The sequence below is a fragment of the Lepisma saccharinum genome, chromosome 21, assembly GCF_977018435.1.
Source record: "Lepisma saccharinum chromosome 21, izLepSacc3.1, whole genome shotgun sequence".
NCBI classification, from domain to species: Eukaryota; Metazoa; Arthropoda; class Insecta; order Zygentoma; family Lepismatidae; genus Lepisma; species Lepisma saccharinum.
Genome location: NC_139249.1, coordinates 18,873,972 through 18,889,065, shown reverse-complemented (window position 1 = coordinate 18,889,065; position 15,094 = coordinate 18,873,972). Strand labels below are relative to the sequence as shown.

The following is a 15,094-nucleotide window of genomic DNA, read 5'->3' as shown; positions in this document are numbered from 1 at the left end:
TGTAGACGTAGCCTTGAACTTGTCAATGGGAAGGAAGGAAATCCGTGGGCGTATCAAAACGTCCCTTTCTGGGCGCTGGGGAGAAAACCGGCTTTGCCCGTTCACATGTTTCTTACCCTGACCTCTCTCAACAAGCAGAGAACCGGTCACCAGCCGTCCTTGCCATGATACGCAGTGTATACATGAATTCATATTCATTCCTTTCCCATTCGGAATCTTTGAAATCGGCGATAGCAGCAGCATTGCCAACTTACCGATAAGAAAATGTGATGTTTAAATTTAAACCAGGATGGGAAATCATTGAATCATTAGGGGGTAAACATTTATGTATTTATGTCACTCTATCTTCTATATATATAAAAATGGCGGCCTCCGTGGCGTAGTGGTTAGCACATCGTGCTACAACGTCAGGGTATCCCGGGTTCGAATCCTGGCCTGGGCATGGATGTTTGTGAGTGTCCATTCATCAATTTCATCACATCATCACTCATCCCCATCTTCGCAAATTAGCCAAAAGTGGCACAAAAAGCGAAGCAAAATAGCAAATCAAACAAACAATATACCTATATATAAATGGATGTATGTGTGTATATATGTATGTATGTTTGTTCCGGCGTAACTCTCGAACGCCTGGAGCAATTGCAACCAAACTTGGTACACATATGGAAGGGGGTGCAATGTAAAAATAATCGAAAACGACCGATATTAGTGTGGAATCAATAGCTTTCGGGGGCGCTGCGATGAATAGTGACACTCCCAATGCCGTTCAACTCCAAGTTCATTTTACACTATAGTTAGAATTCATTATTTTCCTGTCTAATAGAAGATTGGGATAAATAAATACCCGGGCAACGTCGGGTAATCAGATAGTATTTAAATAAAATATATTTATTATTAAAAGATATATTTATGAAATAATATATTTGTTACTTTTATATTTTATAAAGTATATTTACCAACTGGTTGAAATGTCAATAAATTACAAAATAGTTGAAACATTCATTTTGTGTAAGTTTTTGTTTAGTTTCTGTGTACTACAAATATAAATCAATTATATTTCATACTTGTATTTGTTTTCGTTGTGCATACATTATTATTGGTGTAGATCTGTAAATTCTCTCTTTAAAATGATCGAGAGAAAGATAGAGAGAGATAAAGTACGCAACACGCATAAACACAGAGACAGACATTAATTTTCCTTCGTTCTTTGTGTGTGCTTTCGATATTATCCTTAGCAATACATATTTGAAGTCAAAACTAACCGCATCTCTTCGTTTCCTCCCCCCCGGAAATTTTTGGTAGGGGGAATTTTTAGGACATACTTTTTGGTTGGGGGAAAGTGCCCCACGGATTCCGTACCAAGTTTTAAACTCGGAAATTATGCTATTTTCGTTTTTTAGTTTGTTTTTAAGACCAATTTATGCACAGATAGGCTAATCGGGACTCAATCTACAGTTTAAAGTGGGATCCGAACCACTACGTGCCTCCACCGGGTATTGAACCCGGTACCCCTTGATTACAAGGCGTCGACGTAATCACCACGCCATCGTGAAAGGCCAGTTTTGAAAGTTCAGTGTATGTATCTGTACTTTTGCAGTTTTGAAATTTCGTTGGAATTTCTCTCACAATGGTTGAACCTACGAAATGGGTTCAACACTTTATATTTGAAAATGTCAGAAAATTCGACGACTACGGACAGTAGCGCTCTTGTTTTATTTGTGACCCTCAATTTTCTACCTATTTTCTGTCACAAAGTCTTCCTCCCGAGCTAAATTGGTGGGGGAGGGGGGAGATGGAAGGTAGACGATGCATCAGGGTGTAGGCAAACTGTGGGCTGTCACTGCGAAATATTCTATTGACCGTGATGCCCGTCCGTCAACCTCCAAATTTGGAGGTGGGAAGCAAGCCCCCCCCCCCCCCCGTTAGATCATTTTGATCGCTCACCTCCACCGTCGCGAGAGCATCTTCTGTTATCGCAGTGGAAACCCAAACTAAAGGCTATCTTTCCAGATGGTTGCCAGCTCGGGCTGCAAGTCCCTTTACCCTTCCGGGCCTAACCCGAGAACATGACACTCCCCTCTCAGCTGCTTTGACTTCTCACCAACACTGGCGAGAACGAATTTCCTCTTTATCGCTGGCGAACACGAACAAAGACCATGAGGTTGTCAGATCGGGCTGCAAGTCGCAAACTTCAGAAGAACCTCTCGCGGCGCGGCGGTTGACAAACAGTGCACTATACTCTGTTCGGGTATCTCTGGAGAAAGCGAACGAAAGCAAGTCTCGGCGCAAGTAGTGACTCAACAGGGCTCGACCAATGGACATGTGCAATGGAACGGTTTTACGTGGGAGGGAGGAGCGACTACAGGAGTCGAATTACTTTTGGAACATCTCCAGCAGACTACGCGAGTCTGTCTAGCGAGCCTAGTGGGCGTTAAGAGCCTGAGCAGGGTGCTTAGCTATAGGTTCTGGGTTGAGTTGACGTCAGCGGCTCGCTTCATTGATTGGCTGCTTCGAGAGTTGTGACTCGTTCCGAAGCTTCAAATGCATAACAGCCAAAGATGTTATGGAAATAATCTCCCTCTAACAGCCTTTCCAGCAGTGTGTACTGCTTCGCTAAGCCCAAACGGTCTCTCCCTGCCACTGCTTCCATGCCAGGGTGTCACCAGGCCCGTAGCCAGGAATTCTTTGTAGGGGGGGCGAAGTCAATCCTAGAGGGGGCAAATTTTTAATATATTGTGTCGCATTGGCAGGGTACATAGAAGCACTTGCCCCCTCCCTCAAAAGAGATAGTAACAGAAAAGGGATGATATCTTGAAACTGCAACGAACAAAAAAAAAAAACTTCGAGCAACATCAAATAGCAATATTACGATAATGACTTTTCCAGATTGGCAAAGAATATAAAGTTTAACATAAATAGGCTCATAGGGACTGTATCTACTTGATATTTACAGGTCGATAATGTTAATAGATGATTAATATGTACCAACAGCTTTGGGCCTCTCTGCAGAACTGATTAAGGGAGCCCTTTATAAATCATGCTTCATAATGATTTTTTCTAGTTTTCAGTATGCAAGATCTTTACGCACAAAGGAATCTAACGAGAATCCAACAACACCATTGTGTTGTGTTATGCAAGAAGAATCGAATTAATTAAATAATAATTGTTACATATTATCTACACTTTGATGAATTCTGTAAAAATTCGTAATACATTTTTGTACTTGCTAAAACATTAATTCACATTAGTTCACCACGGACTCTATTTCCTTCAAAGGGGAGACTCTTGCATCACTACAGACAATGTTTGCCTACTGGTTACGTTAACCATTTTGCAAAATATTGCGTGAATTGTTCAGTATTATATTGCTATTTGAAATACACGTTTTGACACCTGACAAACAAATAGGAATCCCTTGATTGATCAATGACTTCTTGGATTACAGTGTCATCATTAATATTTCATATTAAGTTTCATAGAAAGAAATTGTTTTAATAGGGCGGGGCGCCATGGTACTCTCTTTAAGATTTCTTTTTTTTCATATGTATCGTTTGGCTGCCAGGGCCGACTCCCGTCGCCCCACAGCTATTTATGGCTTTGAACTTGTTCTATAAGAAAAGGAGACATTGCGAGCGAAGCAAGCAAGAAAATTTTACGAAATGTTTTTTTATTTGTATAAAATTTGAAAGAAAAATTCAAGGAACACGTAGAAACTAATTCCATCATGAGTATCCAATTGTCCTGCTATTCTTAGATTCTCCTAGTCTTGTTTTTTTACTTCAATGTTTGCTTCCCCTTGAATGGACTTCCGTCCAATGTCGGGGGGAGGGGACAATGCCCCCTGCCCCCTGTATTTGCGGCACTGTATATGAGTGTCTCTTCATCAATTTCACGTCATCACTCATTGTTGCGATAAGCTAGATGAGGCAGAAAAGCAACGCTAAGTAACAAAACTCAAATATCCACTCCCTCTCTCTACCACATGAATCACTATTACCAAAAGGTAGACTTTGGAAATAAAAATGTAAGCAGTTCCAAGTTCAGGGCAACACATTCAAGAAAAACATCCGAACACATTAGGTTACCTTTAATACAAGACTACTCAAAATGTCACAACTGTTCTAGATACTGAAAATTGCGAAATCATTACCCGAAGTCTGAATTTGGAAGGGAATTTTTTCCCCCAATTCTGATACGACATTATACGGAATCCCATACACCCTAATAAATCACAAAATCAATAAGTGTCTTTGTTATGTTGTTAGAGTAACACATGATATAATTGTAAAGATTTGTGAGAATTCCAGGTAGGAATGTGTTCTGTATTTTTCACAGGGGGGGCAAAGCAGGCTCTCAGGGGGGGGCAGTTGCCCCCCCTGCCCCCCCTCTAGCTACGGGCCTGGGTGTCACAGGCCCGTAGCGAGGCAGGGGCTAGTGGGGCTGATCCCCCCTGGAACTGCCGTGAGCCCCCCCCTTGACTATTTTGTATGATTTGTTTGCAGTGAAGGGTCAAAATGGAGACAGCTCACAAATTTAAGGATAAATCCACAGAACATGAACAGCATCTATTACATTCGCTCATCTTGTTTATGAGCACAAGTATAAGTAGCTGCAAGTATTTAGAAGATTATCTAGCCTTCGTAAGTTCTTTCACAGGGGCGCTTCTTTATCTGTACCTTGACTGTCCCTGTTGCAACCTTCATTTAGACAGACATCTGTGAGTGTCATCATGCAAATCCGTATCACCTAAAGCAGTATGGAGTGTGTAAGGGATGATTCCAGTACCAGTCAATTAACACTTCAAGAGAAATTTTAAAAGATGTAAAAAAATGTAGTATTTGTGTGATATTTATAAATTTTATGCTATTAAATTTTTGAAAAATGGAATTGGTTTACAAAGCCTCACTTGATATCCCGTGAGCCCTCCCTGGAGATCAATTCTAGAGGGTGTCACCCCCTATTTTAAACTGTAGGTCCAGTATATATATACACTTGTCCCTAAGTATAAGATTTAATTGAATAACCTTCGTGTACCGAAATTATTTGAACTTCTATGTGCGAGCCGTTGGCTGTACGCACTACATGTTGATTCATATTGGTTATTCTTTTGACACATGTTTGAAAATATGAAACAAAAACAAACATATATATATATTGCACAATGCTGGTTCAACAGTCCACGTATTATAAGCTGAGGTTAATTTGTGCGGTTTCTTCGCTCTTATCGGTATCCGCTATCGCCTTTCCTCGTCGTTCTCTCACTTCCCACAAATATCTCCCCACTCGTTGCACTATCTCACTTATGATTCCTCTTCTATCTTCTACCACTTCCATTATTTCCCTCCCTGTTACGTTCTTAACCCACTTGTTCACGCGTAGAGGGACAGGCAGAGAGCAGATGCTCGTTCGTCTCTCCCTCTCCGCACAAAGAGCATATCGTTTCCCCTGCTTCATTCTTCATTTTTACTTGTTTCCAACCCCCAGTCTGAACCATGCTACTCTCCCCTTTCTTTTTTGCCTACTAAATTTATGTATCTTGCGTTGTCCCATTCCCTTCATTTCAGTTGGTTCATTAGTGAAGTCTTCGTCTGGCAGTCGGCTAGTAATTCTTGTCTGTCTATGTCCAGCAGTCTCTCTCTGATTTGGTTTTCTACTGTACTTACTCTACCTCCCGTTTCTCACACTCACCCCATCCCAATAGAGTACAACATGTTTTTTTTTATATCCCTCGCCCAGTATATTCTTCTCTTACACACATTATCAGACAATGACCCTTCAGTGTCGTGTTACCCTCCCTTGCCAGCTGAAGTCGAATAAAGTCGTTCCCCAAAACTGCAAGGGATCCATTATTGCACGACAATTGCCGGTCTTTCAGGTAGATTTGTCCTGTATACAATCCACTTCAACACCAACAAACAGTTTAGAAAGAATCTCAAGGTATCTGACCCCTTCTTCCAAATGTTTTGTAACCGAGAAACAAAGGACGTTCCTCGCACATTAGACCGGGTCGCTTTTTACCCCCTTTGAGGCCGTGTTCCGCACAGCAGGTGCGCCGCACGATCCTCATTTGTTCGCCTGTTCGGACACAACGAAGACGGATACCCTCGCCTCGAGCTGAATGAAAGTGTTCCGAAAAGGAATGCGATTAATTTACACGGCAATTAAACCTTTTAACCGTAACTCACTCTGTGCAACAATCAAAGGTCCTGCCACGGCGGATGTGGGTGAGATGGGATCGCTCCTTCCCTCTTGGGAGCAAGGGATTCTTCGCATGTTTCGGCTTATGGAGCAGAATCGGTTTGAAAGACATGCGATTGTTGAGTGCGAGCTCCCTCTCTCAATCGCGGTTTTTCACCCACTCTTACTGCGTCAGAAGGTGAATGAATGTTGGCAAGAATGAAAATATGCCTGTGTAACTAAAGAAGTGCTTCTCAAATCAAAATTAAAGCCATACTTCTTCTTGCTTGATCGATTAATAAAGTCCAACTTCTTGCTTGATCGCAATTAAATCCCTGCTTGCCTGGCTTTATCGCAATTAAAAGTCCGGCTTTCTTAGCTTTATCGCAATTAAGTCCTGCTTGCCTTGCTTGATCGATATTAAAGTCCTACTTCTCTTGCTTTATCGCAATCAACGTTCTGATTGCCTTGCTTTATCGCAATTAAATCCATGTTTGTCTTGCTTGATCGCAATTAAAGCCATGCTTCTCTTGCTTGATCGAAAGTGAAGCCCGAATTCGTACATTTCAAGTCCTTCACAACCCTTGATCGAAGCACCACACCTAGAGCTCATGCTGTATACGTAATTTGACACATGGTTCAGACTAGAAGATATTGCAGGCTAAATTGATCAATTTAGGTTTTCAGTGTTACAATGGAGGGTATGAATAATTTGTACAGTGGGATCCATGAGTATTACCGTTCAAATTGTCCATCACCATGTTCGTGCACTTTATTTGACCCAATAAGAGCTTCAAGAATTAAAAGAAAACTCAAAATAATCTGTTGACAGCTTCTGCACCAACATACATAAAAATCCATTGCTTAAAAACACACAGGATATAAGAAAAAAATATTGAAAACAGTCATGGACAATTTACACGGTAATACTCATGGATCCCACTGTACTATGGTGCAAAATGAATTGTGATTGTAACTAATTGAAATAAATTCTCTGGAAAATTTCAGTGGCTGTCATAACTTCCAGGAAAGATTTGAGGATCGTGGTGTGCACACACCTTCAAAATGATGATGATGGTAGTAGGACACTGTTGTTTTCACTTACGAGGTCGGAAGGCGGTAGTCGCCCTCATAGAAGAGCGGCACGATTAAAGATACAGAAGTAGATCTGTGATGCGGAAAGGGTTACGGACAGAATCTTGCTTGTCATCGTGTTTTTCTTTCTCTTTTTTGTACCAGAAGTTATACGTTCGAACCATCCACAATACTCAGAACAGCAGGTGTTGAATTATGTATGGAGGGACAACAGAAGCTTATACATGCGTAATGCACGCGTCTGCCTCTCCTTGTTTTTGATATTCATGGTCACCCATACTCCCGAATTCGTTCCCTGGGCGCAGGTAGCGCTAGTGTATATATTAAAATGACCACTGCTACAAAACGGTAGCAGTGTTTTCTTCAGGGAGCAAGGATACTTAAATTTCAACTCGTATCGTCAGTTGTTGTTGCAGATTGAACTTCGCACTTCATATTTTCCGTACCAAGTCGAAATCGTTATTGGATACAGTGATATTATTAGCCCAAAACAAATTGTTGGGTTCAATATAGTTGTTTGAAGCATATGTTTGCGAATTAGAATGTTCGTTCAAAATACATATAAACAAGACATTGAGTCCTCTCTGACTTGCAAGCTTTGTTGTTAAGACTTATTGTTGATCTTTTTGAAGGAGATTGTTAAGTATTGTAAAATATTTTATTGGTTAATTGCAATTATATTTTTAAAAATATTTAAAGTTGCATTCGAGAGGAAATGTTATGTTTATGTAAGTACGCGTATGTCATGCACGGTGTGTGTTACACATATTAACAATTTAGCAAGCGACTTGTTATTTTTGAAATGATATTAGTTCTTAGTCAGTTTTCAAAATGATTACGTAAGTATACTTAAAAATAATGAATTTGACACTTAATGTTAACTGATGATAGTTGCTACGTCAAGAAATTAACTGCAACTGTTAATCGGTTATTATTATTCTTTAAACTAAGTTAAATAACTTCTAAAGTTAGTTTCGTCAAATTTAAAATATGCGTTTGAACTAATTGTAAAACTAACTGTGTGAAGTTATGTAAATATTACGAGCAGCTGCTTGATAGTTTGTAATGTTTATTGCAAATGTAACGATGTGTAGTAACGTAATTCTTCTTCTTCTTCCGTAGGACTGTGCCAGATGAAGAAGCACTGAGCAAAATGTGGTTGTGTTGTCGTTTTCTCACGCTCAGCTTAGTGCTAGTACTTGTCACAGAGGCGTTGCCTGCCAGGGAAGATGGCGGTAAGTTATAATGTTTACAGGGGCGTATCTAAATGGGGGAGCATGGGATAACGGCCCTGTAGAAATGCCGTATTGTATTGTCCTTCGTGCCGTTCCCAATTTTTAGAAAAAAATATTTTCTTTACTGACATTGTATGATGTCGTCTCTGCTAAATACTGTATTATGCTTGAAACTTCTGAGAATTTTTGTGTACCCTCATCTGCTATTTCAGCACCAGTGATGTGCCGTAGACTATAAGTTTACGTCTACATGCGTTGTCTACACGTAATCTACGCGTAGATTACATTGGGTTGTAGTTTACATAGACTACGTAGACAATCTAACGTGCATTAAAATTAATTTTCAAGGGTTTCATGAAGGGAAAGTGACATATTCAACTATATTGGTTCCTAAAGAAATGAAAAGAATCCTATTTACAACAAAATTTCTCTTCTCTTCTATTATCAACTATGGAAGAAGATAAATAGTATGCAAGAAACAACAACAGATGGCAGTCGTGAGGCAAGAGTCTTTCCCCATAAAACACTAGAATATTTCCTATATTAGGTTTCTTCCTAGGTGAGAAATTGTTCGAATTTGGAAGGAAGAGTATGTAAAGTTCTCCTCACACATCAGCAACTGATACCCAGTATAATTTTCTTTTAATTCCACGGCGCCCTTTGCTAAGTTATCAACTTTCGCCATGTTGTTTACATAGATTACGTAATCTACGTGTATAAAGTAGTCTACGTGTCGAATGTAGACTATCGTTGTTTACGCGTAGACGCACATCACTGTCCAGCACCCTTGTTAAATTTTTCTCTGTTCTACCCAATTGTGTTGTACCTAGATTTAAGCGTGCTAAATGCAAGTAATAGCAGTTTTGTTATATATTTGAGCAAAATGTTATCTAATTATATTTAAATAATGAAATTTTCACAAAATTTGATATTTGCGCACACGACTTAAACTATGATTAAATCTTTAGTTAATACATCCGCATCAGTCGCTAAGCTTCGGTTTGTAAAAGTCGGATGTTTCCAACGAAAATTGGTGCATGGCACAGCTAGGACCTAGCAACATTGTTCGTTACCAAAAGTTTGTGGCAGTGCCGTCAGAAAGAGAGCTCAAGCGCACTTATCACAAGAAGAGACCACACACACTTCGACATGCATAAAAGCGACTTTTATTGATTGGGTGAAACGCGAAAAGTTACTCCATCCCACTTTTCTCATTCGCCTTCCGAGAATTGCAAAGGTTAGTTGTGAGGGACGAAAACCAAGAGAAGAGTTATGAAAAGTGAGGCTTTCTGTTTTGTTTTGTGCAGTTTTCGAGAACAACACGTTCTCCATCTTTTGTTCTTGGCACGAAGCGGGAAAATGTTGTCAGAGGTGCCAAGTCGAAGAATAATGTCAAGAGTTTCTCAAACACAGCCTTTTATTGCAAGCAGCATTTTGTGTCGGGAACTGCAAATGTGGATTCTCGATACAGATTCATTTAGAAATTTGTTTGATGCATTTACGTGTGTTACGACTTACGAATTAGGTCAAGTGATTTATTCATATCTTATAACCCTCTACAGTCAGAGCCATGCGCGCCGACTACGTGGGTGCTCCGGGGCTCGAGCACCCACATAAATAATCTTGTGGGTGCGCCGCACCCACAAGATTTTTAGTTTGGTAAAAACAAAATAAAATAAATATTTCTCACTTGCCATTATCAAAAAATAATAAGCAATTAAAACATTGAGGTGGATGTTAAAATTTCTAACGTCTAAAACATAATTGTTTCAAATGTGTTTGTGCAAAAGTAATCAAGCAACACATTCCCCCCTTCGTTGCCTGTCTCTGGCCAAGTCAAAGGCAGTCTCCACAATAACAATGGAAGTATATTGACATTACCAAAATTGCAAACAAATTCATCAGTGCAAATGACGTAAGAAGGAATGTGTTTTGTATTGAAAGTTAACATGTCATGATTATTATTATTATTATTATTATTATTATTATTATTTGGTACATAAAGTTAGTCATTTTGTAGTTTCTGTTCACAACAAAATCCTTGCATAGTTCTTTCTGCAATATAATTAAAATTATTTGCATTTATGAAGATTTTTTTTAATTTTAATTTGTATGAATGTGGTATTTTCTGTTAGTAACGTGTTGATAATATCATTGCCTCTTGCAATCATTGTGCATGTAACTTGTTTAAAGTATATAATACTTGATAATTACAGATCTAACCGCCATTGATATGCACCCACAGAAATTTTGGAAAGTCGGCGCTCTTGGTCAGAGCTACAATCTCCGATCCTTCATTTGTACTAAATTTAGGCTATGTTAACACTCTCACCTACTATAATTTTACAATTGAATTTTGAAATATGGGGTACAAACTAGGGATGGCCAAACGGATCCGGATCCGAAAAATCCGGATCTGGATCCGGATCCGAGAGTTTCGTATCTCAATCCCATTATAATATTACCACACCTTAAAAGGTATTATGATCTTCGATTACAAAGAAATTTTTCATTAGTTAGTCCTACAAGAATTTTTTTCAAGTGTTGTTCCTAAAATACTTTGCTACGCATCGGCTAACACACTCGTGCACAAAAATAATCTTACTTGTTTAACATAAAATGTCAGAGGTGATTTTGTAAATGCCATTGAAACGAATATGTATTCATTCGAATGTATTGGAAATGAAAACACACATACATGTGAGACATTCCATTCCAGGATGGGTAACACTTTACTATACCGGAGACGGATTTCTTCAAATTTACAGGAGAAAGTACTTACGCAAATAATTTTTTGTAGCGTTGTTGATCCATTGTAATGCGAATGCATGTGGTTTTTTACGAAAATCTATTTCCGATGTGCTATTGCTGCTGCCACCATTTGCTTTCTGCACGAGAGCACAATACGCTCTCGTATTGTCCGTACATGCTAAATTGAACGAAAGGAGTGCTAATGGAACCTAACCTAACAGGCCTAACCTAACCTAGTAGTCATACCTCGTCCCCGTGATGGTTCGTGGGGCTATCGTGAATTTTTGGGCTAGCATCAATGGTTTTTGGGGCTACCCGTGGATGGTTTGTTGGAAATAAGGAACAACAGTAAGTACTCGTTAATGTAAGAAATAGATATTATTTTCGTTAGAAATTCATTATTTCACCTAAAGAAATGTTCCGAAATGCAGAATAGTACGTTAGCAATGTAAAAAATTGCGAAATAAATCATTGATAGGTGTCTCCGGTATAGTAAAGTAGTATCCCAGGATGAAACCTTTAACACATATAACAAGATAGAAATGTTATACAAAAATTATACAATTGTTCTACAGTTACAGTTTTACAAATTAAAATAAAACATTATAATATATGCAGTGTTATATAATTACAAAGTATAAGACTAACGAGTAGGTTATCTAAGTGTCCCCCTCCGATTTCCATGAAACTTGGCAGGCGTATAGTGGGGCCCAATGGAAGAAATACGTGTTTTTTTGTTTCAGCTAAAAAACGGTTTTAGGGGGCAAAACCTCCTCAAATGTCAAGATGAGGACAAATTGAAGTGGGGATCTGACCCCTGTGTTCCCCTCCGATTTCCATGAGACGTGGCAGGTGTATAGAGGGGCCCAAGGGAAGAAATACGTGTTTTTTTTTGTTTCGGCTAAAAAACTGTTTTAGGGGGCAAAACCCGCCTCAAATGTCAAGATGAGGAAAAATTGAAGCGAGGATCTGACCCCTGTGTCCCTCCGATTTCCATGAAACGTGGCAGGTGTATAGTGGGGCCCATTGGAAGAAATACGTGTTTTTTTTGTTTCGGCTAAAAAACTGTTTTAGGGGGCAAAACCCCCTCAAATGTCAAGATGAGGAAAAATTGAAGTGAGGATCTGACCCCTGTGTCCCTCCGATTTCCATGAAACGTGGCAGGTGTATAGTGGGGCCCATTGGAAGAAATACGTGTTTTTTTGTTTCAGCTAAAAAACGGTTTTAGGGGGCAAAACCCGCCTCAAATGTCAAGATGAGGACAAATTGAAGTGGGGATCTGACCCCTGTGTTCCCCTCCGATTTCCATGAGACGTGGCAGGTGTATAGAGGGGCCCAAGGGAAGAAATACGTGTTTTTTTTTGTTTCGGCTAAAAAACTGTTTTAGGGGGCAAAACCCGCCTCAAATGTCAAGATGAGGAAAAATTGAAGCGAGGATCTGACCCCTGTGTCCCTCCGATTTCCATGAAACGTGGCAGGTGTATAGTGGGGCCCATTGGAAGAAATACGTGTTTTTTTGTTTCAGCTAAAAAACTGTTTTAGGGGGCAAAACCCGCCTCAAATGTCAAGATGAGGACAAATTGAAGTGGGGATCTGACCCCTGTGTTCCCCTCCGATTTCCATGAGACGTGGCAGGTGTATAGAGGGGCCCAAGGGAAGAAATACGTGTTTTTTTTTGTTTCGGCTAAAAAACTGTTTTAGGGGGCAAAACCCGCCTCAAATGTCAACATGAGGACAAATTGAAGTGGGGATCATTTGACCGCTGTGTCCCCCTCCGATTCCCATGAAATTTGGTAGGTGTATAGAGGGGCCGTATGCCGCCTGTTTCTTCCTATGCCATATTAACGTGGTTTCGAGGTCAGATCCCACTTCAATTTCTCCTCATCTTGACATTTGAGGGGGGCTCTATACACTTGCAAAGTTTCATGGAAATTGGAGGGGGAGACTTAGACCTCCCTTGTAAGTATATTAATTAATTACAAATCGCGCACGCGCACACACACACTATATATATGTGTGTGTATGTATGTATATTATACATATAAGTATATTAGGAGGTAACAATATGTTATAAGCACATTCTTACTTTCCAAAGAAGCGCATGTGGGATGGCAAAACGGATCCGGATCCGAAAATTCCGGATCCGGATCCGAAAATTCCGGATCCGGATCCAAAAGTACCGGATCCGGATCCGAAAGTTATGGATCCGGATCCGAAAGTTATGGATCCGGATCCGAAAGTTATGGATCCGGATCTGAAAATTCCGGATCCACGGATCCGGATCCGAAAAATTTTAGGATCCTGATCCTTAGGATCCGGAACCAACAGGATCCGGATTTCGGATCCGCCAGGATCCGGATCTGGCCATCCCTAGTTCAAACATGGACGTCCGCAGGATTATTTCCATGGAGGGGCAAGCGAGGAGGCATATTTTCCCCCATAATAGTGATGCCCCCTCAAGAAACAGTTTCAGTCTGAAATTATCAAGTTCCTTCAACGTACTTGTAATAATTAACATAAATTACTGTGACTGAAATGAAATCTTGTGTGATTATTAGGACTTGGAAGTTGAAATGTTTTTCTCTCGTTTCAGGGATGGTTCAAATATATATCTATTTATTTCTTTACTACAGAAAGGATGTTTAAGAGGTGATGAACTGATGATGATTCGAATTGAGAATGGGCAGTAAAAACGTAGTCTAAAGAAGGTGAAGTTGCAAGAAAATGCCGTTAAGACCTAAAAAAAGCTAAAAAAGGACCAATAAGCCAAAAAACGCCGAAAAAGGCAAAAAAGGACAAATAAAACCCACCTTTTTCTGGCCTACAATGACCCAAAATGAACATATATTATGTTGGGCCTCGTCTTCGGACACTAGGAAAAAAAAAAAAAGGATTTTTCCTCAACTAACGAGCCCTAGTGATTATATACTTTTTAGGTAGACATTCATTTTTCATTGGGGTGGGGGGCGTGGCCCTTCCTTGCTCCCCTTTCCGGACGTCCATGAATACTAATGTAAAATTTGATAAACTAAATGAGATTTTTATGAATTTTAAATGCTTAAAATTATCATGGTTCTAATTGAAAAACAATTACGAAAATGTAATTGTGAGTTACATTCTTCTTTACGAGACTACAGCCACTTTTGTCGATTCTGAGGCGTGGAATCTACATATTTTCGTGTAGAATTACAACCTAATTTAATTGCATTGTAGGTGAAGTTTGACTTTTGTTATCGTTCCGCCAAAGCGTTTGACACAACACACACTTCAATCAAGCAGCCAATCAGCTTCTATCACCTGTTGCTAAGGCATTGCCTGATTGGTTATATCACACAGACTATAAAGGAAGTATTTTCGGTTAAACCATCTAGCGTGGTCACATCAAATGGCATTCTCAGCAAACCTACAATAGTTTGTTTTCCACTGTCTGGTCCTGTATATATCAACTGAGGAATGGAGTACGCTTCCCAGCTGGGATATAAACTTCTATATGTTAGAACACCCTCCGAGAGAGCTCCTGTTCAAAGCAAAACACAAAGCAAATATTGTTTTCGCGTGGAATAATTGTTAATGTTCAACCAAAGACTGACACCCATAAACGTTTATGAAGAACACTTGAATATTTGACGCACTCTGCCGTTTATGGTCACATAAAGCCCGAACTCCCTGCTGTAGATTTAGACATGGCGTGGTGGCATTTTTATGCCAGCCTTTGAGTCTGTCCATATGGCGCCGTGTTCCATCTCTCCACTGCACTGTCTGGACAACTGGGATTTTCTTTCCAATCATGGATGGAACACCAATGTTTGGGAGATACAAGAAGTTGAATGCTGTTA

The 15,094-nt window shown here is 39.8% G+C and overlaps 1 protein-coding gene across 3 annotated transcripts in view; it reads left to right on the top strand.

The window, feature by feature from the left end:
* LOC146004335 (fibroblast growth factor receptor 4-like) overlaps positions 1–15,094 on the top strand; it is a 173,119-nt gene that overhangs the window by 49,214 nt on the left and 108,811 nt on the right. For all 3 annotated transcript variants that reach the window (XM_083143119.1, XM_083143117.1, XM_083143118.1), the window contains exon 2: positions 8,395–8,507. In XM_083143119.1, the coding sequence (XP_082999245.1) occupies positions 8,426–8,507 (82 nt within the window). In that variant the 5' untranslated portion in view covers positions 8,395–8,425. The remainder of the gene's footprint in view (positions 1–8,394; positions 8,508–15,094) is intronic.